Source organism: Balaenoptera borealis (assembly GCF_965194805.1).
Source record: "Balaenoptera borealis genome assembly, chromosome: 12".
Taxonomy (NCBI): domain Eukaryota; kingdom Metazoa; phylum Chordata; class Mammalia; order Artiodactyla; family Balaenopteridae; genus Balaenoptera; species Balaenoptera borealis.
In genome coordinates, this window is record NC_138869.1 from 11,297,983 (window position 1) to 11,321,178 (window position 23,196).

The 23,196-nt window shown below is 49.9% G+C and overlaps 2 protein-coding genes across 2 annotated transcripts in view; both read right to left on the minus strand.

Moving 5' to 3' along the window:
* TTLL3 (tubulin tyrosine ligase like 3) overlaps positions 1–10,307 on the minus strand; it is a 30,504-nt gene extending 20,197 nt beyond the window's left edge. Inside the window, 9 exon segments of the mRNA XM_082344363.1 lie at positions 2,714–2,909; positions 3,195–3,278; positions 4,142–4,240; positions 5,104–5,218; positions 6,285–6,413; positions 7,472–7,569; positions 7,705–7,873; positions 9,496–9,587; positions 9,760–10,307. Coding sequence (XP_082200489.1) covers positions 2,714–2,909; positions 3,195–3,278; positions 4,142–4,240; positions 5,104–5,218; positions 6,285–6,413; positions 7,472–7,569; positions 7,705–7,873; positions 9,496–9,587; positions 9,760–10,276 — 1,499 coding nt within the window. The 5' untranslated portion in view covers positions 10,277–10,307.
* A 2,578-nt stretch (positions 10,308–12,885) lies between these two features.
* ARPC4 (actin related protein 2/3 complex subunit 4) lies at positions 12,886–22,918 on the minus strand. Its single transcript, XM_082344445.1, is given in 7 exon segments — positions 12,886–13,791; positions 15,953–16,123; positions 17,117–17,212; positions 18,801–18,912; positions 20,178–20,296; positions 22,786–22,857; positions 22,859–22,918. Coding segments are annotated over 7 exon segments (621 nt in total). The 5' UTR covers positions 22,904–22,918; the 3' UTR covers positions 12,886–13,785.
* Between the last annotated feature and the right edge of the window lie 278 nt (positions 22,919–23,196).

A 23,196-nucleotide genomic window follows, 5' to 3' on the forward strand; every position in this document is an offset into this window, starting at 1 on the left:
CCACAGGTGCTTTTGGGGGTTCATTCCCCTCCTAATCAGAACCTAACACTGGTTGATAGGTGGGCCCCTTCCTAGTCTAATTCTTTTCTAGCACATCTGTATCACACATCTCCTTGATTTATTTCTCTTCCCATCACTTACCACCTGACACCCAGACTGATTTGGTTATTGCCTGCCTCCGCTCACTGGAACGTAAGCTTTATGAGAGCAGGAACATTTTTTGTAGTTGTTATTCTCTGTTGTAGTCCCAACCCCAAGCAGTACCCGGCACTTATTAGGCGCTCCCTGAAAGTCTGTTAACTGAATGACTGGTTGGATAAGTAAGTCCTCTGGCAGGAGCTGGCCTCAGCAACTGGGCTGTACTGACAAGGGTTCATGGACAAAGAGGGACCTGTTCCCTACAGGACACAAAATGTCCTCAGCTAAACCAAGTCACAAAATACCCCAGATGGTAGCCTCATCCAAACTCTCCCATTTGTTTTCTTCTGAATGAATACAAAGGAAGCCTCCACGAGACGGTAACATCTCTTTAACATCTTAGCCTCTTGAATGTCTCCAGCCACGGAGGACTTATCTCTCTGTTGCTAAGGCAGGAACAGCAGCAGCAGCTGGGCAGTGCCAGGAACGGGGACAGTCAGATGGAGGGAGCTTGGCAAGGCCGCTTATTCACACATAAGTCCTGGCTCTTCTATTTCCACAAGGTTTGCTGGAAACTTTTCTGTGGTCATGGCATAAAGAATCTGCTGAGCAAATCTGTGATTTGGCCCAGGAAAGTGTCACATGGTGGTGGCAGGGGCACGTGCAACTTGAAAAAGTATATTCAACATGACAATATGATTTTATATTTAACAACAACAAAAAAAAGTGTTTCTGTGGAAAGTGAACCTTGATAAAAGCCTGGTTGGTGGGGGGAGCAGGGGGAAAAAAAAAAAGCCTGGCTGGTGCGTCATGGATTTGTTTTTTTAAAAAGTTGAGATACTGGGCTTCCCTGGTGGCACAGTGGTTGAGAGTCTGCCTGCCAATGCAGGGGACACGGGTTCGAGCCCTGGTCTGGGAAGATCCCACATGCCGCGGAGCAACTGGGCCCGTGAGCCACAATTGCTGAGCCTGCGCATCTGGAGCCTGTGCTCCGCAACAGGAGAGGCCGCGATAGTGAGAGGCCCGCGCACCGCGATGAAGAGTGGCCCCCACTCGCCGCAACTAGAGAAAGCCCTCGCACAGAAACGAAGACCCAACACAGCCAAAAATAAATAAATAAATAAATAAAATTTAAAAAAAAAAAAAAAAAAAAAGTTGAGATACTGAATAGATTAATAAAAGCTAATGATCTGTACTGAACAATTCAAGGCAATGTTATATGATGTAATATTTTATGTAATCCTGACTTTTGAGAGGTTCCTCCAGCCCCCAACTTACCCCACATCGAGAAATGCAGAGGACTGACATTCTTTCCACCTACTGTTCTAACTCAGTCCTGATAATTCTTAATTTAAGAAGGGTGGCTTCATGTTTTCTGGCAGGTGAGGGGAAAGTATGGGGTCACCTAGTTTTTGTTTCCTGATGTTTAAAAAAAGATACAAATGAATTATTCATCAATGATGTGGGTTTGCTTGGTAAGTCATTCGTCCAAAGTTCATTTATTAGTTCTTCAGTCTCCCCATCAATCATTAAATCTGTCTGTTCCTTTCTATTCTAACATCATGCCAGCTGAGGCCCTTGGTACTCCCTCCAGCTTACTGCTGTGTGCCCCTGAGGGCAGGGACTTCGTTTCATTTCTGGAGCCTGGCACAACTCCTGGCACATAGGAGGAGCTTGGTAAATGCTGAGTGTGCGCCTGCCTTCAGGGCCCTCCTCCGTCCAGTCTCTCCCACACACTCTGTTGAACGGAGTCTCCCTACAACAGCTCCAGGTCCATCTCAATACTCCTTTGCTCTGCTCAAGAACCTTTCCCCGGAGTGTGTTCTGCAAACGCAACCGCTCAGGATGCTTGGGGCGGGGGGCTGGGGTCACGTTAAGTACAGGATATACTGCACACTCTGTCTCTCTTGGAGGTTTATACCACCAGTAGGTTCTGAAAAGTCCTGCATCAAGGAAACCTATTTTAGCTAACTTTGTTTAACCCAATGTTTTCCAAATGTGATGGACCACAAAAGCCCTTTTTTCATAAACTCTATTTACAGCCTGTAGTACTAGCATCCTGTGTAATACACTTTGGGAAACGTTGGCCTGCAGCATAAAATCTAAATGACTTAATAGAGTCTTACTTTGTGAGTGAATTCTATGAGTCAGTGCTGAGAACATCATACAAATTATCCTGTCTAATCCTACCTTTCAGGCAGACATTATTTTTAAACCAATTTTACATTTGAGAAAAGCAAAGCTCAGAAAGATTAGTGATGTTCCCAAGGTCACAGAGCTTGGAAGCGGCAAAGGCAGACTCAGGTCTATCTGACAGCACAGCCATGATCTTAGTCACGATGCTATGTCAAGATCTGGGAAGAGTGGTTTGGATCCTATTATAAGGCAGTGGGAGCTCTTGAGGGTTCTGAAGAAGGAGAACAGTAGGGTGAACGAAACGGGGAGGCTTGGAGAGAGATGGGGGCAGCACTCGACAGAGACGGTCTGTCCCTGAGCATCAGCTCAGAACATGGAAGCTGCCCGAGAGCAAGGGGCACCTGCCATGCCCCGTGGCCAGGGCTGCAGAGGTACTCACTGGACCACTTGATAGTAGCGCTGGAGGAAGAGGGACCAGCCCTCAGGGCTCAGGTAGAGCGGAGCCTCCATGTCCTTGTCAACGTCCACGTGGGCCAGGTTGTTAAGGTGCTCCTCGCAGGCGCACAGAGCCTCCTCCACAAACTCTGGCGACACCGTCACTGGCTTTTTCTCCTGTTTCTTGGGCTGCTTGTCTCCTGTAGAGACAGGAGGGGGCTGTCACTATCCCATATGCCATGGCCCCCATTGCCCCAAGGCCTGTCACTTACCTGCGACTTCACCCTAAATACACCTGAGGCCCAGCACACACCTGCATCCCCTACTGCCCTGGGACCTATCACTCACCTAGGGCTTTTGTTCTAAATCCACCTGCGGCCCCAGTGCTCACCCTTGGCCCCCAATATCCCAGGACCTATCACTCATTTGAGGCTCCACCCTAAATGTCCCCGAAGCATCTCAGCACCTATAACCCCAGCACACACCTGCAGCCTCTCTGTGCTTGGGAGTTCTGACACACCTGAGGCCCTTGTGCCCCTGCTCCTGACACATGACAGTCTTCTTTGCACCTGACACACCCAAGAGACAGCAATTGGGCAGTCGGCCTCTGGAAGAGCCAGGGATTTTCCTCCTCCCAGTAGAGCTGCCCCTCACTTCTTCGAATCCCTGGCTGATGAGACCCTGGGTTACAGGATGGAGGCTGTGAGGTAGAAGCTAAGTCCAGAGAGGGAAAAGGCAAGCAATGGGTTGAGCCAGCAGGCAGTGAGGGACTCTCTGTGTCCCTTCACAAGGCACAAGAAGTCCTCAGACCACATGAAACTACACGGTTTCACAGCTTCCTCTCCTCACAGACCTGAGCTCCCCACAGGGTAGGGATGGACCACATCCTCTTAGTCTGTCCTCGCTAGAGAGCTTGGCCACATGCCAGACCCATGGGAGGGCTGAATGAGGCAGTGGGTCAATTAACAAATGTATAGGAAGACACTTGGGTAGGTGGTTGGGACAGAAAAATGATGAGTGGATGGGCTGGAGGACAGATAGGTGGTGGATGGCTGGATGGAAAAGAGGTAAATGGATGGGGAGACAAGGACAGGTAGGTAGATGGGTAGGAAGGTGGAGTGGCTAGATGGATAGGGAGTGAGGAGCTGAGAGAAGCAGGTGAATGAACAGAACGACAGTGGGGGGGAAGATGAATGGATGGATGAATGGGTAGGTGCATGTGAGTTGGGTGGGTGAGTAGGTAGGCAGATGGATGGACAAATGGTGGACAGATGGGTGGGTAAATGTACGGATGGGTTGGTAGGAAGGGGTGGTGGATGGGCAGATGGATGAGAAAAATACAAAGACAGATGCGCGGATGAACAGGTGGATGGATGTGTGGCTGGCTGGGAGGATAAACAACTGGGGGGGTGGAGGTAACCACAGTACTTACCTGGAGCCTCTTCCTCTTCTGCTTGGATAGAGTATGACTTCCATTCTGACTTTACCACCAGCTTGAGAACGTTGCGAGCAGCTGTCAGCCAGAAGTCCTCTGCTCCCGGGGCAGGGGATACCCTGCTCAGCCTCTAGGCTCCAGGCCTGTTCTGGTTCCGGAACCTGATCATGACCTGCCCCATTTTGGATCCGGAACCTGACTACTGTTTCTGACTCTAGAACCCGGATTAGAACCTGGCTTCTGTTTCAACTGTAGAAACAGACCCAGAACCTCACCTGACTTGGCTCATATTCTACCTTCAGAATCATGCCTGGATCTGCTGTCTGATTTCTCTCTTCTGTTCCTGATCCACTTTTTTTTTTTTTTTTGGTGATTTTTTTTTTAATTTTATTTTTTAATTGATGTATAGTTGATTTACAATGTCCTGATCCACTTTTGATACTTATCTAGCCTGAGAACCAGACCTTGGCCCAAAATCTATATCAGATTTGGAGACTAATTTAAACCTAGCATCTAATCTGGATCCAAATTCTGACCTGAATTTAGAGCATGTGCTGGAGTTGGAGCCTATTCTGCCTGAGAATCCCAAAGTCTAGAGCCTTTTCTAGTCTAGTCTAGTTTTCTAGTCAAAGTCTAGAATCCCAGTCTAGCCAGTGGAATCTGACACAAGGTTGGAACTTATTCTGGATTCCAAACTCAACCAAACGACCAACTTTTAGAACCTGCTCTAGAAAATAAGATAAGCTACATCAGCTCTTCTGGAGGTCTGGGTTGACCAAGGTAGGAGGCTCATTAAGGGAGGCACATTAGGGAAAGATAAGGATTGGGGATGGAGAAGGAAATCTGCTGGGGTAGATGAGGGCATGAGGAGAGAGGCCCTTTGCTCTCCAAAACCAGCCAGGGCTTTAGCTCTCATCCTTCGGCTTGAGGGTCCAGGCATGGGGCTGGCATCTCCTTACCTATGAAGGCCTTTTTGTCATCCTCAGCCCCCAGGCGGTAGCAGCGCGGGAAGAAGGAGTCGGCATCGGCCTCGTCAAACCACGGCAAATTCCGGAGATTGAGACATAGACCCACCTATGGAGTTAGCCGCTGAGGGGGCAGGGTGGTACTGGCCCAGAGGGCCTCCAAGGGCCCCCACACTTGGCACACACCCAGACAGCTCAAGGGGACCCTGCTTGGACGTGCTCAGAGCCTCTGCCCCACTTGCTAGGCTTGATCCGCTCATGTCCACCTCCCCGTGTTGCCCATGTGGTTCCTCCACCGAGTATGCCCCACATCCTTCCTATCCACTCTTTCACACCCTTAAATACCTGCCTTCTCTAGGAATCCTCCCGGTCCACACTAAATAATATACTAGCAGGTCTCAGTTATAAAGCCTATCATTCTTGCCATAACCCTAGAAGATAGGTCTTACTGGTATTCTCATTTAAAGATGAGGAACCTGGGCTTCGCTGGTGGCGCAGTGGTTAAGAATCCGCCTACCAATGCAGGGGACACGGGTTCAATCCCTGGTCCGGGAAGATCCCACATGCCGTGGAGCAACTAGGCCCATGCGCCACGACTACTGAGCCTGCGTTCTAGAGCCCGCGAGCCACAACTACTGAAGCCCGCACGCCTAGAGCCTGTGCTCCGCAATGAGAGAAGCCACCACAATGAGAAGCCCGCACACCGCAACAAAGAGTAGGCCCCGCTCGCCGCAACTAGAGAAAGCCCGCGTGCAGCAACGAAGACCCAACGCAGCCAAAAATAAATAAATTTTAAAAAAAAAAAGATGAGGGACCTGAGGCTCAGAGAGGTGAAGTCACTTGTTAATAAACCCAGCTAAGATATAATGGATCCATCAGCCAGATATGCTCTGCTTGGAGAGAAGGGTCCTCCTGCTCACGATCACCGGACATGGTGTTTGTTCTGTCTCCAGATCCCATTTGGATCCTGGAGTCTATTTTAGGCACCATGTCTACATGTGCCAGACATGCTGCAGGCGTTGGATTTGAACCCAGGAGTGTCCGAATCCCACTGAGTCATATACCTCCCCATCTCCTGAGAACTCTTACTGACGAGGAGAACAGGGAGTAGGGGTTGCCGGCCCAAGGACGGGGGGTGGTTAGAAGCTGCCATGCCCGCGCCCTGGAGAGCCCACCTTTGTGGTAAAGGAGCCCGCCCGGGCATAGTGGTTTATCATTTGATCCTTGGAGAGGAAGCGACAGTCCAGCACGTCCCGCCGAGTGGTCCAGATGAAGTAGGGGATCTCGTTCCGAACCATGCGCGACTGTGGGGAGGGGAGGGGACAGGGGAGGCTAATGTGGGCAGCACAAGGCCCAAGGAGGCTTCTCCCCGCCCTGCTGAGCAAGGTGGGTGAATGGAAGGAGAGGATGCTACCAAGGGGGCCTCTAGCCCACACGCCATCTTTGTGTACGTTAAGGAAAGACATCTCTTCCTCCGGGGCACACACTGGGTGAGCAGAGAGCAGGTGGGCTCACAGCTCCTTTGGCCAGGTGCTCCTAGGCAGTGACTAAGCCCCACAACTGAACGCCACACCTTGTTCTGGCTCTTGGCCATTAGTGACTTGCTCAATGGCATGACTGTGACTCCAAGCTGATGGGCACACAGCATGTGACAAAGGCTCTCTCGTGGGCTCCACCTCTCTCCGTCCTTCCTGCAACTCTGGGAGGTAGGATTATTGATAACCTCTAACACCATGTGCCAGGCCCTGTTCTAAGCTTGCCATGTCAACTCATTTAATCCTCACCACGACCCTATGAGGTAGGTGCTACCATTATTCCCATTTCACAGATGAGGGAACTGAGGCACAGGGACTTGTCCATGGGCTCACAAGGTTGGGCCATATGGAAGTGGCAGTCCTCAACCTCGCCTGACAGACCAAAACGGCAGTTTGGTCTAGTTCAGCTCAGTAACTGGTGGTGCAAAGATTGAAAGCCAGGTGTCCCCATCTCAGCACACACACCCTCCACAACATCGTATCAGCCTCTTTCAAAACGTTTTAAGCCCTTCCTGCTAGCCTTCCCTTGCTGGGGAAGGGGGAAGATGAACTATGGGGTTTTTATTTGGAAGGGGGAATTACCAGGCGTGGAGGTTGTGCCGGCTTCTGATAACAACCTAGCAAACAGTTCTGAACCCAGGCCAGCCTTGTCTGTGTCCCTTACCACTCCGCTGGCCTGCCTAGGCTTTAGAGAACCAATCAGTTTTTACCACAGATAGGGAAACTGAGGCCCAGAGAAGGAAAGGACTTGTCTGGGGTCACCCAGCTGGACTCTAGTGCTCTCCCTCAAACGAAGCAGACCCCTGTCCAGCCCCCTGGGCCCTCACCATCAGATCATGTGTCCCATGCAGGTCATCAAATTCCAGTAAATCATCGAAGTCGAACAGCTGTGGTGGCCGGAATGCCTCATCCTCATCTTCGTCCTCTGTGGATGCAGAGCCCAGGCCTGATAAGGCCCCTGTCCCCACCCCACAGGCCCATATCACAGCCTCAACCCTGGGACAGCGGGAACCAAAGGGATGGGACTCAGGAAGTCTGGGGAAAGGGAGGGATTGCTCACCATCCTCAGTGGTGTCACTGTCACCCATGACTGAGCTATCCAGATCCTTGTGTGGTGGTGGCAGCGTGGTACCCAAGTGATGGACCATCTTCTTCTCCACCCAGCCCCTCCGGCGCAAAAGGCACCGGATCACAGGGTAGCGGCCTTGGATCATGAAAATCTTCTTCTGCTGCAAGGTGACAGAAGAAAGCTTGTTCAGTTAAGTATAGCCTAAGTGCCAGCCACAGGGGATATAATGGTGAACCAGACAGCTATGGTCTCTGCCTTCAGGAAATTTTTATATTCCAGTAGAAGAGACAGGCTATAAATAAATAGAAAAATAATCTGCATAGTAATCATCATAAGAGTAACTATATTTATTTGCTAATATTTATTGAGCACCTACTATGTGTTAAACACTTATATACATTACTAACAATGATATGTATTTTTAGTAGATACTATTATCACCACTTAACTGGTTATGAAACAGAGACATAGAGAGATTGAGTAGCTTGGCCACACAGTGGTTAAGTGAAAGAGCAGGAATTTACATCCAGGCTGGCTAGCTCGAGAAACTGGATCTTAATGGGGACGTAGAGAAACACAGTCAGGGGAGGCTGAGAAGGAGCCAGGAATGTGCAGAGCCGGGCAAATTGCAGTTCAGGCAGAGGGAAAAGCATGTGCAAAGGTCTTGAGGCTGGAGAGGTTGGGAGGAACTGGAAGAAAGCCAGGGTGAATGGAGTGTGGAAAATGAGGGGGAGACCTCCTGAGAGGTAGGAATAGACTGTGGAAGGTCCTGCAGGCCTTGGAACGAACTTGAATTTTATATTAAGAGTAGCGTGAAGCAATAAAGCGAAGGGAGGGAGTGACATAGTTGGAGGCTGTAAGTGTGGCTTGCTGGCTTGCTGTCGTACGGAAAACAGATGGAGGAGACAAGGATGGAAGCAGGGAGACGAGTCAGAAGGCTGTTGTGCTTTCTGCAGGTTCTTACAGTGGAGATGGGAACAAGGCAATAGAGATTCGTTTTGGAAATAGAGACTAGTTTTGCTGATGGGATTAGATGTGTGGGTGAGGGAACAGAAAGATCAGATTTCTGGTTTGAACAACTGGGAGATGGAGAAGACCAGAGAGTAGGGAGGAGAACAGGTTTGGGCAGGAAAATCAAGAGTATGGTTTGGGGCATGGGTCTGAAATGCTTTGATGTTCCCTGGGCGGAGATGTCAAGTGGCGGGTTGGATCTCTGGAGCGTGCAGTTAGAGGACTGGCCGGGCTGGAAAGGGCATGGAGAGGGCAAGGCACACTGACTGGACTCACGGCCAAGGAGACAGGTGTGGAGAGGGACCCAGGGAACCAGGAGTGTCCCAAGAAGTCTTCAAAGGCAACTGAAAAGTAGCTGCCAGGGAGGGAGAAAGGAGAACTACGAGCGTGCAGACAGCCAAAAGGGAAGGTATGTGTGGGGGGTCGGTGCCTAAGGTGCCAAACCAAGGTCAGGACAGAAAAGGGACTGACTGCTGGATCTGGCTCCTTGGAGGTCACCAGTGACCTTGACTAGAGTGGTTCCCGATGGGAGTGGGGAAGGGCAGGGAACCAGAGTGGTGGGAGCTGAGGAGTGAATCCCAGGTAAAGTAGACAATTCTGCCAAGAAGTCTGGCTGTGAACGGGGTATTGAAAAACGGGGAAGTATTGGAAGATGGGTGTGGGATCAAGGATTTTTTTCTTGTATGTTTTCTAAGGATGGGAGAAAATAGTGCAGGGAGGCAGGATGAGCCACTCTCCAGGCCCTTTCTAGACCCCCAAGCTCCCTCCGACCTTGATAGCTCTCTCCACGTGGATCTTGGCGTTTCTGAGCCGGCCCATGTGTTGAGACGCCTTGGAGAATCCTCGCCAAAGGACAAGAGAACCTGCAGAAAGATGCGCAGTGAGGCTGGGGTAGGCACCCCTCCTCTCTCTCCACTCTTCATCCGGATGCTCATCCTCTACAGCTCTTCTCCGTATCCCCACGTCCGCCCCCAGTCTTCTGGTCCTGGCCCCAACCGCCTCGGGCCAGGAGGGGCGGGCCGCAAGGGGCCTCACCGTCCTGCGGCGGGGCGTCCTCCTGGGCCGGGGTGGGCGAGGGCCCAGGGGGGCGGGGATCCGCGGCTCCCTGGGCGTGGCTGCCGTGGGCCGAGGACTCGAGGTCGCAGCCTAGGCGGCGCGCGGAGGTTGGGCTGCCGGCCCAGCGTTGGCCGCCTGCTGGAGCCTCCTCTGGAAGCCGGAACTCGGAGTGGCCCGCGCAGGGCCATGGGGCGGGGGGACTGGTGCGGGGCTCGGGCGGCAGCAGCTTTCGCGGCCAGCTGCACACGGGACCCTCGTCCTGGCGGTACCAGGCGGTGGAGCCACGGGGTGTAGCCCCCACTTCCCCCGCCCTCAGGAGCAGCGCCGCGCCGGGGCCGTGCCTGCGCCCCTCGCCGCGCGCGCGCGCGTTCCCAGGGCCCCAGAGCCCGCCTCCCCTCCGTGCGCAGCCGCGTCTCGCGGGAAGGCCCTTCGGTGCCCGAGCTGGGCCCTCCGTTCTGAAGCCCCGCCCTCTGTTTTTTGTCGCCTTAGAAACCATTCACCCAGCACAATCAGGCCTCGGATGGAGGGTTCGGCGGGACTACTTCCAGCAGGCCAAACTCCGAGCCTCACCTGCCCCAGACCCTTAATAAACAGGGCGCTGGAGTTGGAAGCGCAGAGCACTGGTCCGCCAGTTTCTAACAGAGTCCTGATTCTTTATCCAGCGCTTCCTGGGGCTTCAGTTATTCCGCAGCATTCATAGGGGACCACATGCTAGGTGGTGAGCTAGGTGCTGGGGACCGGAAGAACAACCTAGAGATGGTCCCTGATTTCACGGAGCTTACAGCCAAGTGAAGGGGAAACAAACAAAAAGCGAGCAACAAAGGAATAAAACAGGTGTAGGTATGATAAAGGCAATGAAAAAGCAATGAACTGAAACTAGGAAGGGGGCACACTTTATATAAGGTAATCAAGGATGTCCTCTCTGAAGAGGTGACATTTAAGCTGAAGCCTACAGAATGCAAAGGTGTTGAGGAGTTCGCCAGGGGAAGAATAGCATTCCAGGGAGAGGAAAGTCTCAGCAACAGCCCTGAGAGAGTAAGAACCTTCCTGGGGAACTAAAAGGAAGCCAGTGTCCTGGTGAGACCTGATGAGATCTGCAGGACCTGGCAGATGGAGCTAGGGTAAGGTCCTTGGGGGTAGATTTGAAAGCCAGGGCAGTATTATGGGGAAAATAATGAAGTGCAGAACACCCCCCCCGCAAAAAAAACCCCTCGGAAATAAAGTCTCATTGTTTGAGTCGACTGCAGAAAAAAACAAGTTATGCAACAGCCCTCAAGACAAGACTGTAAGCAACCTTTTTGGAAGCAGTAGGAAAGTGTTAACCTCAAATGTCACAGGTGAGATAAATAAGCCTCCAAGACGTTAAATAATTCGCCTTAAATCACACAGCAGAGACAGCATTGGAACCCAGATCTGACTCCAGAGCCCCACTCTGAAACAGAAATGCTATTAAACACAAGTCCATGTCATCACTCAGAAGGGTTGCCTATCAGTCACGCAAGTACCAAATGGACAGTTTGTGAGGCAAACTCTAGCAATGCCCACTCAAGCAAAGTCCACGAACGCAGCTTTGTTAGTCACTGGTAGATCTGCTCATACAGTGACGGTGGGTCCTCCACAGAGCCGTCCAGCCAACCCTAACCACTGAAATCACCCTTCCCAACCCTGTGGCTGGTGACTGGGCTTCCCAAAAGGCACGCCGTCAGGAGAGGACCAGCTGATTGGCAACCATCCAGTCTGTACTCACCAGCCAGCAAATTTGGTTTTAGGGGCTCTGAACCCTGGAAGATGGATCTGTGACAAATGAGAGTTCTGGCTGGCTCACCCAGGCAATGCTGTCCTGTGAGGGCTGAGTGAGCAGCTACCATACTCTAGTGGACATCCACCTTCACCTTGAGCACCTTCATGAGAGCAACATTCACTGCAAAGCTAGGACACAGCCATACGCCCCAGAGAAGGGCACACCTAATTCTGCAAGGCAGGAGGGGGAGAGTCACAGAGGTTATGTCATAAAGGGCATGATAGCTGTCCAAGCTGCCCCCACCCCCAGCCCCTCCATCCTTAAGTCTTTAACAGTACCTTTTCCTGTTTCAAGAGACCCCTTTTGGCCACAAGGAAGAAACTCTTTTGAAAACTCAGCTCAAAGGCCAACCCTTCTGAAACTTTTCCTGACATCCTCTTCCATAAAAACACCCGCTGTGGGCCCCCCCCCCAGACTTCCACTAGTGAATCTGAAATGCTTCAACGCACCTATTTACACACCCAGCTGTTTTACTGGCCCCCAAGTCTCTCTGCGACAGGGATGATGTCATCCCCCATGTCCAGCACAATGGAAGTTACCAAACAGCTTGGATACTGGGCTGGTGGAAAGATCAGTTACTGTTAATTCAGTACCTGTACGGCAGGTACTGTGTCAGACTGACATTATCTCCACTTTAAGAAACTGAGGCACAGACTATTAATAACTTGCTCAAATTCATCAGTAAGAATCAGGACTCAAGACATTTTTTTTTTAACTTCAAGGTATCACTAAGGTTTAGTGCTGTCCGAGAGAACTTTCTGCAATGATGGAAATTTCTATTTACATACCCTGTGACACGGCAGGCATCAGCAACTTGTAGCTATTGAGCACTGGTGGGACTGAGACAGTAGATTTTAAACTTTTTTAACTGTAACAATTAGACACACGTGGCTAGTGATTACTGTCTTAGCACAGGTAAAGGAAGAAATCTTGGATTTGAACTCTACCCTCTTGCTCACTAGCTGGGAGATTTGGGGCAGGCTGCTGCATCTCATGGAACCTCAGTTTCCTTAGCCATGAAATGGGATCATTATTTCTCTGAGGTTACCTTCTAGCCCAAATGAGCTCATTACGTGAAAAGGACCAAAGCTCTATATAGGCAGAGAGAGCAGTTTCAGAAATGGGTGGAGCCTGGACTGCAATGGAGGTCTCTTGGGTTAGGGCCCTCGGCAGGACTAACGCCAGGGGCCAATCGTGAAACTGTCTCTGGTGGGGACCCCCAGGCCCAAGTGCCAGCCAGATGGTTTTAGGGAAGAAAAAGCCTCACCTCCCCTCTTTTCACGTATACACAGAGAGCACAGACCTCATGCACCCCCAGAGGGGCAAAAAGAGACTTTAATTAGGGGAGGGAGGATCCACCAGAATAAGAAAAGGTACAGCGAGCGTGGGAGCAGAGGAGCCAGAGCAGGCAGGAGGCCCCAGCCGGGAAGCTCTGGAGGACTCACCTCTCCACCTCTAGCACAGGCACTGCACTGACAGACAAGGCGAAACAGCAGCCCCTCTCAGCTGGGAGGGCACGAAGAGGCCCCTGCGGCCAGAAGTTGCCTAGCTTTCAGGCCCCAGCTCCTAGGCGTGGCTGGTGGCCACCAGTTCAGCCCTTGTCCCCAACCAGTGCTGGGTGGCCATCTTCAGGCAGAGCTCAGGAAGCTGGCAGAGGGTCTCCACCGCTTCTACTGGGCCCAAGGAAATAAGAGAAGGAGGGAGAGGAACTGGAGTCTGAAACCTCCCTCCCTTCCCACCTGGGGTGGCTCCAGGGAGGAACAGTAGTCGCCTTCTGGCTCCAGGCCCGCCCAGACCCACAGCGACCAATAAGGTACAATCACTGGGACCAGTCACAGCCACTGGAGGTGGAGGTTGTTTGTTTAAAAAAAAAAAAAAGAAGACAAAAAGGTTACAGTCTCCTACAAGCACAGAGTTTTAAGTTTCAAGACGTTAAAAAAAATCTGTCCCAGCCCAGGGGACTGAACATCAGAAGCCAGCCTGACCAGGCACATGTGGCCTTGGGGCAGGTCCACTGCTGCTTTGCTGCCCAGCTAGCAAGCACACCCCACCTCCCACATCTAATGCCCACCCCGACACCCAGCTCCCCTCCGCTGCTGCTGCTGCCGCCGCCGCCGCCGCTGCTCTGGGGAGTAACTCCAGGACGCCTTCGCAGAGACACGGGGGAGTCTGAGGGGGAAGGCCACGAGATCCAGCCAGATGCTTTAAAACTGTCAAGAGAACCAAGAGGCGGTGAATGATGGTTATTACTGTATCCTCGGAGTCCTGCTCTGGGGAGGTGGGCTGATTTGAGAGCTGCAGCTGTACTCAGATCTCTGCAGGGCAGGGTTGGGTCTCAGGACACCCTGTGGGCACGCTCTAATTTAGCCAGCATTCAGCAGTGACCTTTGGGGCACTGGCCCTAAAACCTAGCACTGGACAAGGCAGAAAAATTAAGGGTGATGCGGGTTTTTCCACAGCTCCCCTTGGCCGTGCCACAATGGCTGCCAAAAAGCCCTGTCACAGTGCCTTGCTTGCTGAACTGAGGTTGCCTTCTTTACAAATGGGGGCTCACATGCAAATGCTTGGGGATTCAGAGGGACCCAGGATCCGGTACTCTGTGTCAAGCTCTGGGTGGTCCTCCAAGTAGGACAGGCCCTTGAATGCTTTCTGCCCTCAAATATCTCCCATGGTGCCTAGAACAGCCCTCGATATTTTATAGACCAGAGATTGTGGACCAATGGCCCATGGGCTGAACTCAGCCCAAAGATGAGCACTGTTTGGCCCAGGGTTTAAAAGAATATGAATTAGTCGATATGAATATGAATTAGCCAACCTTGAAAATATAGTACACCGCACAAAGATCCAGATTTTGAGATTCTTTTGATGAAGCCACGGAGGGCCAGAGCTGTGCGCTGGTGATCCTCTTCAGGTGAGGCACGTGCTCACCAGGTCCCCACATAGCCCGCCTCACTCATGTACATTACCGGCCCGACCCTTACATGCACCTGATGCCATAATACTATCTTAGATCTTTGAGTCTGAAAACTCCAATTCCTGGTTCATTCACTTACTGGCTGAGGCACCTTGGACATATGACTTAACTTCCAGAGCCCAGATAATTCATCTATGAAATGAGGATGACACCTGATTCAAAGGTTGTTTTAGGTATTAAATGAGATACATGAATGTACTTTTTAGCTGTATTACCACAGAAATGTAATTACTGTAACAACTAAATGACTGTTGAATGAATGACCCAAATACTAAATTGGGACAAGAGCTATTTTTCTTCAGTTGAATTTAGAGACCTCCCAGTGCCCTGGCCATATAACCTTGTGCCACAATACAGGGAAAGCTTACTATGCACCAGGTGATATGCTTTATACACATTTCCTCATTAATGCTCAACCACACTGAAAGGTACGGATTAACTAACAGTCTCACTTCACAGCCGAGGAAACTGAGGCTTAGTCGAGAGGTTCTGTAACATGCCCGAGGAAGCAGTGGAGCCGGACTCACACATAGGTGGCCTGACTCCACGGCCTGTGTGACCTGAACAAGCACGTTCCCCTGGGTGCACAGTACAGCTACTTTGTACACTGGTGTCCTCAGTATAATTAAAGCCCAGGGGAAGCGGGTGTAATATCCATTTTCAGGAATCGGAGCTCCTCCTGGGCTGGACCTGTATGCACTGGTAGGAGTAAACACGAATTCTACCATCTGGGGATCATAGCTGACTCTGAGCAGAACATAGCAACAAACCAAGGACTGTTCGGAAAAAGAAAAAAAAAGAGAAGGCACGTCGTGATTGACTAAAAAAGAACAACTGTGTCATCATTTCATCAGTGTAAACAATTCGCCCTCAAAGGGCTGTAGTCCTTTCCGTCACGAAGGCACAAACAACTAAAGAGGGATCTGTAGGACTTAAGCCATGAAAATGATGGAAAACAGGCTGAAGAAATCATGACTTTAAGCCTGAGAAACAGATGCCGAAGGAGACTTTTCCAGTCTGTTTGAGAAGTGGAATTATACTATGATTAACTGTCCTATACTCCTAGAAAATTCACATGTGGATTTAACTTGCCTCACTCGGGGACTGAACTAGATACAGGGAAGGACTGTGTACATTTTGAGATGTAGAAATGAGCGACTAAGAGAGGCTTCCCCCAGGCCCCCAGAGATGGAAAATGCCCTGCAGCTCTCCAACATGAAGCATGGGCCCTCCCACCCCAAGGAATCGGGCCGACCTACAGCCCACCAGAGTTCCTAGAGGCCTCAGGAAATATGCACGCACAGGTGGCACCACTTTCCCACCAGATGCTCAGTTCTCAGCACAACCCATGGGTCTTTCTACTTCTGGAAGGAAACCCGGAAGGCCCCTACACTTACATTCTTGAGGAACTCCTCGGCCACAATGCGCGCACGGGCATTGACCGAGAGCTTCATCTCACTGATCTCCTTGTCGATTTCTTCCATGAAGTGGATCACAAAGTCCACCAACTTGTGTTTATACATCTGTTCTGTGTGGAAGTTGGTGATCAGAAAACTGATGTCATACCCCTAGGGAAGGAAGACAGTGGGGAGGAGGGAGAGAAGAAACAGGAGAGAATCAGCATCCTGGGGGCACTGAGCTGGCCATGCCCTCTACATCCACTTAGCCACATGCTTCCAGCTGCTTGTGACCCTATCCCAAGCTACATGCCCTTCAGGCAGCAGCCCACCTGCTCCGGTGGGGTGTGTATGTTGGATCCAAGGAACCAACAGTTGGATCAACTAAACCCAGTTGAGAATTTTGTGTCTATCAGACATCTCTGGCAGACTATCTGTGGCACAGACAGTTGCATTCAGAATGAGTCAAGGAAGAGTGAAGGGACTGGAAATCTTGTCAAAGAAGAATCTCATCAAACAAAAGGAACATCTAGTCCAGAGAGAAGCGAAGATGCTGTGGGAGAAGGATGGGACTGAGGTCTTTAACTATCAGATGGGCTGTGTGTAGAAGAGCAATTTTATTTATTCTGGGTGGCCCTGGAGGTTAGATCTAGGACCAGGAGAGATTTTAGCTCAGGATGAGGACAAGCTTGGCCAACATGTCTAATGCGTCTGACGATGGTGTTTGCTGCTCTGTGTGGTAGTTGCTTAGTCACTGGCAGAGAGTCAATCTGGCAGGGAGTCTGTAGAGAGGACTCAAGTACAAAGTCAGGCAACAATTGACCCAATGTCAACTGTGGCCTTGAGACTATGATTGAGTTGGTGGCAGAGTTTAGATTTCTGATTCATCATGCCCTTTCTGCCGCTAAACTATAGGCTCTGGGAAGGTGCACAACGCATCTCATCTTTTTTGCCTTTTCCGTGGTTGAGGCAGACCCAGCCTCCTAAGCTGATTCCCCTTATTCCCACAACAGCCGAAATGAAGGCCAACTCTCAACTAAGGCTGTGGGCGCCCTACAGCTGGGGGAGCAGCAATCCCAGTTCTAGAAACAATCCCAGGCCAGTGACAGTTGACTCGGTAGTGGAATTCTGGGTATTACAAACATATGGATCACACAGTCTCACCTCCACTGGTTTCCTTCGGAGGATAAAGAAGTTCTCTGCTCTCATCATCATGAAGCGCATGAACTTGTGACATAAAATCTTCTCGATCTCGTCAGCCTGGTGAGAGCAAAGGAGAAATGTGTTTCCCTAAAGCTGACACTCTAGGCCAATGGAAATCTGGAGCATGGTCTTCTGACTGCAATTTCCCCCAGGTTCGCTGGAGGTAGTGGGGTTGGGTATTGGAACACCACCACCTGAACTCTGAATCGTGGGGTAACTGGTTGCCAACTGAAAAGAGGGTCTACTACATTAGAGCCCTCCAACTTAATGGGACGTTATCGTGATCTTGCCTTCACCCTTTCCAGAAAAGTAATTCTGGCAAGCCCAAATCTTTTTTTAATTTTTATTTTTTGGCCATGCCGCACGGCATGCAGGATCTTAGTTCCCCGACCAGGGATCGAACCTGTGCCCCCTGCAGTAGAAGTGCACAGTCTTAACCAGTAGAAGTGCACAGTCTTAACCACTGGACCGCCAGGGAAGTCCTAGCAAACCCAGACCTTTTATCTGTTCCTTCCAGAGTCCACATCTATATTCAAAACTACCCTTTCCTTTCTTATTTCACTAGTGCTACATTTTCCAGTCTGTGATACATACTGTGAAGAATATCAGAGATAACCTTAGGTGGTCTCCACTTTAGTAACAATGAACATCAAACAATCCCCAAAGTTTCTCTCTGATGAACTCTCAACATTTCTGAAGGAAGAATTTTGCTGCACAGGGCAGACACGCGCTTAACAGCCCCCAACACTTGTTAATCTCCCCTTCCAACAAAGAGAGCAGGCCCTTGGGTTAGAGCTTTCTATAGGCAAAAGTGTCTAGTCTGAACTTAATAACCTTGTTTCGTTTTCAATGTGCTTGTTTTTTAGAGTTGTCCTCAATTTGGCAAGTGGTATTATTTTTCCATTTGTGGCACAAAGTTTCTTTTTCAAACAAATTTAAGTAGGAGAAAATAAGTTGGGCTTCCCTGGTGGCGCAGTGGTTAAGAATCCGCCTGCAAATGCAGGGGACACGGGTTCGAGCCCTGGTCCGGGAAGATCCCACATGCCGCGGAGCAACTACGCCCGTGCGCCACAACTACTGAGCCCACACGCCACAACTACTGAAGCCTGCGTGCCTAGAGCCTGTGCTCCGCAAAAAAAGGAACCACCACAATGAGAACCCGCACACTGCAAGGAAGAGTAGCCCCTGCTTGCCACAACTAGAGAAAGCCTGCGCACGGCAACAAAGACCCAGCACAGCCAAAAATAAATAAATAAAATAAATTTATTCAAAAAAAAGAAAAACAAAAAGAAATTACACTTCATATTTTTACCCTAAATCTCACTTTCGGAGTCTATGGCTATCAAATTGATACCGTTACTGCTTACTTTTCTGAACTGGACTTATCCTTCATTCCTTAGGAAAAGTTTTGTGACCTGACACCAAACTGGCCTGTAGCCTTGGCTGCTACATTTCCTGCCTTCTAATCCAGAGCAAGGCCTAGAAGATGGGGCTGATCTCTCTTTATTCTACCGAGCTGACGAGTTTGGCAATCATTTCCTGGAAACAGAACCTGGGTTTCTTTGCACCCTGAATCTGGCATGCTGATCTCTCACATGGGAGCCCCTGGCCTCCCGGTGAGGCAGGGGATCTGTGGTGAGCTCACCTGTTTCACAGCAATGCTGACCCGGACAGAGTTGATGGAGCCTTCAATCAGAACCTTTTCCTTCTCATTCCTGCTGATGGTCACAGGCTGTAGCAGGAGCTCTTTGCTACTCCTGAAAACACAAAATCAGAGGCCTCTGTACTATAAAAGAACAGAATGGTCAAGGAGACCCCACGGCAGGTCCTAGAATCACTATCTGGGACCACAGAGTCCAAGGAATAGGAGACTCACAAGCAGGGGTGCTCCAAGATGGGGGCCAGCAAGCATGTTCTCCAGCAGAAAGAGCACAGGCTCTGGAGTCAAGGCGAAAACGTTTTGAAATCCAGCCTCCTCTGTTACTTTCCTTGGGCAAGTTACCCTGTTGGAATCTCAACTTCCTCATTTGTAAAATGACTCTGATTCCTATTTCACTGCTGAGGACTGAGAGAGATCAAAAAGAGTCAAGTGTCTAACAGTGTGCCTGGCACATTGTAGGAGCTTTACAAATGACAGCTCTTATTTTCATAACTATAGGCAAACCCATACACTGTTTAGGGAATGAGGAGAGAGCCTGCCTTAGAGATAAGGACAAGCTAAAATCGAACAGTCTGGCCTCCTTTAATGATCAATCCAGAGGATTCACTTGTTCAGCATTAAGATCCCTCTCAGCTCAGCTCCCATTCTGATGTCCCTAGATCCCTGTGATGACAGTTGGTAGTTAACTATGGTGGTGGTATCTGGGAGCTATTATCCTTTAAAAATGCCTATTGGAAACCATATATGTTAAGTAGCATAACAGGGCACATCCTAACATCTTGTCAGTTTTCTTAAATTCAAATCGTATCAACTTAGTGTGGTAACACTGCTTATCTCAGTTGTATATGTCCCAGATTAAATTTTAAAGGGGAAAAAGAATCATTTATTTACAAAACATAAATTACATAAGAGAAAATAATCCCAAGTACGGAATATTTGCAGTGGACGATGGGAGAGTCTAGTTTTTTTTTGGCGGGGGGGCGGGGGGCGGGGGAATCCTTGATCTTTAAATTAGAAAAGGATAGAGATGGCATCTCAGGTAACTAAATTCTTAGTCTTCTCCTTAAACTGCCAGAGGGCTCACTAACTCCATGGGAGATACTTTCCAAATGGCCCTACGCTGAGAAGTCACACCTTGTGTCAAGCAATCTTGACTCCAGAGCAGCTTCTCCCCTGAGTTTTGTCCTGCCAACCCACTGACCCTATTTTCTGAACTTCAAATTGGGAACCATTGTTCATCTGGCAGCAAGACAAAAAATGTGAACTGCAGTTGTACTGACAACGCCAGGATGGAAGTTGTTCATGGCACACAGTCATCTCTGGGTGCTGCACCCATCAACCCCACCCCTTTCCCTTCCCTACCTGACTTCCACTTCCGGCTTGTTGTGTCGTTCCACCACCTGGGAGGAGAAATTCTCCAGGCAGAGGGCAGCCTGCAGTGTGGCCCGCACGGCACTCAGGTAGGGACGGAGAGTGGCAGTCTGTAGGAAAAACGCCAACAGAGGATCAGAATCTGTCTCGCCAAACCCACTGGTCCCCTAGTCGAGCTACACAGGAGCCAGGCAGTACTCAGGGTCCCTGACTCCCAGACACTACAGTAAACAGAATAGACTAGGCCTTCAAGGTGCCTTTCGTTCTAGGTTTAGAACAGTGGTTCTCAACAGGGGACCATTTTGCCTGCCAGGGGACATTTGGCAATGTCAAGACATTTTTCATTTTCACAACTTGGGGTGGGGTAGGGGTTACTGGCATTGAGTAGACAGAAGTCAGGCATACTGCTAAATATCCTACAATGCACAACAAAGAATTATTCAGCCCCAAATAGTGCTGAAGTTGAGAAACTCTGGTCTAGAAGCATACAGGTGAATGACTGTCTTCAATCTACCTTTTGAGCCAACAAATGTATAAATCTACAGTGTGCCAGGCACGCTAGCAGCTGGGAATTCAAAGATGATTAAGACCTTCTCTACCCTTAAAACAGCTCAACTAGGTCAGGAAAACAAAGAAAGTAACTATGATATAACGGGTAAAATGTAAAATAGATTTACAAATTTTATTTGCAAAAGAAATTGGTTTTGATTTGAAGATGGAAATAAGATTAGGAGGACTTTACAATGATAAAAAGTAGAATGACATTCCCAATAGAGGCAACGGTGTCTAGCTACACTGGCCTATCTTCAGTTCCTCGTATTAGCCAAGTTCTTTCTCACCTCAGGCCTTCACACATGCCAAACCATCTATCTGCAGGCTTTTCTCCCCCTTCTTTGCCTAAGTCATCCTTTAGATCTTGGCTTATTCAGGGAAGGCCTCCTCCTTCCTCAGAGAGGCCTTTCCTGACTTCGCTCTTCATAGCAATTACTATAATTTACAATGACACACCCTTTATATACTTTTAATAAAGTAATTTTCTCCTTCACTAAGCTGTAAGCTCCATGGTCAACAGACCATGTCTGTTTTATTCAAATTTACTTACCCTGCACCTAGCTCAGTCAGCAGCTTACATATACACTGTCTTACTCAGTTTCTGTAGAATAAGTGAATGAATGAAAAAATAACTTAAGCAAGATCAGAATAACAAAAAAGGGCAGTAAGAGTTCCAGAAGTAGTAATGAGTACAGTGTTGCCGGGAAGCATTTTAGACTCAATGGATGAGGCTGCAGTGGTAGCCTAGAGATTCATGGGGAATCTCAAATGCCAGGCTACTGAGTTTAGCTCTTCTTTTAAGGTGGTAAGGAACTGCTGGGGCTTTCTGAGGAGGAAGTTACACGACTACAGTAGCATGGCAACTCTGTGGAGAATGGACTGGAGGACAGGGAAGTGAGAGAGCAGGCAGAGAAGGTTATTTAAGGAGGGTAATGAGGGCTTGGCCTGGGGCAACGCAGAACAAGCAAGATTATCTCTGTCAAAATTCAGACAGCAAATCTGAAAAAGGTGCATTTTAGGTGGCCAGCCCTGTGATGCCTGCCCTTTCAAAAACAGAATAGACACATTCTCGTGTAATACCTCAACAAGTTTGATGTTTAAAAAAATCAAGAGGCATGGCCTAAATTAAAACAAAAAAAGAATATCCCAGCTTTCTAGCTGACATAAGAGGACACAGAGGTGAAATAAGTAACACAGGAGGACGAGCAAGCTTAGGGAGAGAAGATGAGTTTTGATCCAGAGGTCTAATTTCAAGGTGTCTTCAAGATATCCAGGTGAACCTTGAAAGAGAGCTAGGAAGGTAGATTTAGGAGTCACCATAAATCACATGGTCACGAAAACCTGTACATTAAATAGGTATCACCAGAGAGTGTAAAGAAGAGGAAGGTAGTGAGCCAAAGTCTCAATTTCCAGGAACACCCACAGTTATCAAGGGGACTTCCTGGAAGGGACGGGTCAGCAGTATGAGAGCTTATATTCTACAGTAAGGTTGATACGGTTGAGTTCTGACCAGGAAGGTGTCTGCGTAGAGGCAGCATAAAAGAGATCCTTCAGTGAGGCAGAAGCAAGGCTGGGGCAACATGAAGAGTGGGATAAGCAAGTGTGGAGGTTTCCCTGAGAGAACTGTGGAGTCAAGAGAGCAAGAGAGAACAGGGGAGTGTATTTAGTGAAGGTCTACTCGGGGTGGGGAGGTGGCCCTACTACGTGCCTCAGCGGCCCTACTACGTGCTGAGGCTTACTACGTGCCTTCGAGGCGCTACCACAAGCCTAGGAGAGCCCACTTCCGGCTTCCTCCATGCCTCACTAGCCCCCATCTGCTTCAAAGATCAGACTATGCAGCCGCTAGGCCTGCTTCTTCCAAGGGCGTCCCCTGCTCGCCCCTTCCTCACCTCGGCCCCGCCCCGCCCTCTTTCTCCCAGCCTCAGGGTGTCCCACACCCCCAGCATCCCTCGGCCCAGGGCCTCTCCGCTGCAAAGCCGCATCTCCCCCAGACCCAGATCCTTGAGACAGAACAGCGGGGGTCCCCGGCCCGGGGCCCGTCTCTCACCATCGCGGGCGCTGGCTGGGCCGGAAAGCGGAAGTGCGGAAGTGGCCAGTTCCGCGCCGCCTTCCCTTTCGCGAGAAGCGCAGCCGCAGTCTCCGCCCGGACGTCTGGACTGTACCATCAACGCTCCGAGCGGGGGAGGAGAAGGCTAAGAACATTTGGCCCCTCGGAAGTTTTCCCCCTAGGACTGTCTTGGTAGTTTTAGGCTCCTGAAGTGTAGAGTCACTACTCAAGCTTCTCCCGTTACCCATGGAGCTCTTGCTTGCGACTCTGGCCGTCTTGTCGTCTTTGCCGCCTTCTTCCCTCATAGTCATGCAATGGTGCAGCCCGGCCTCAGGTTGGGCACCATATTAGGACAAGGCGAGGCGGAGGAGCCCTTCGATTCTTCCGGTTCTGCGCCCCCATCCTTTCTCC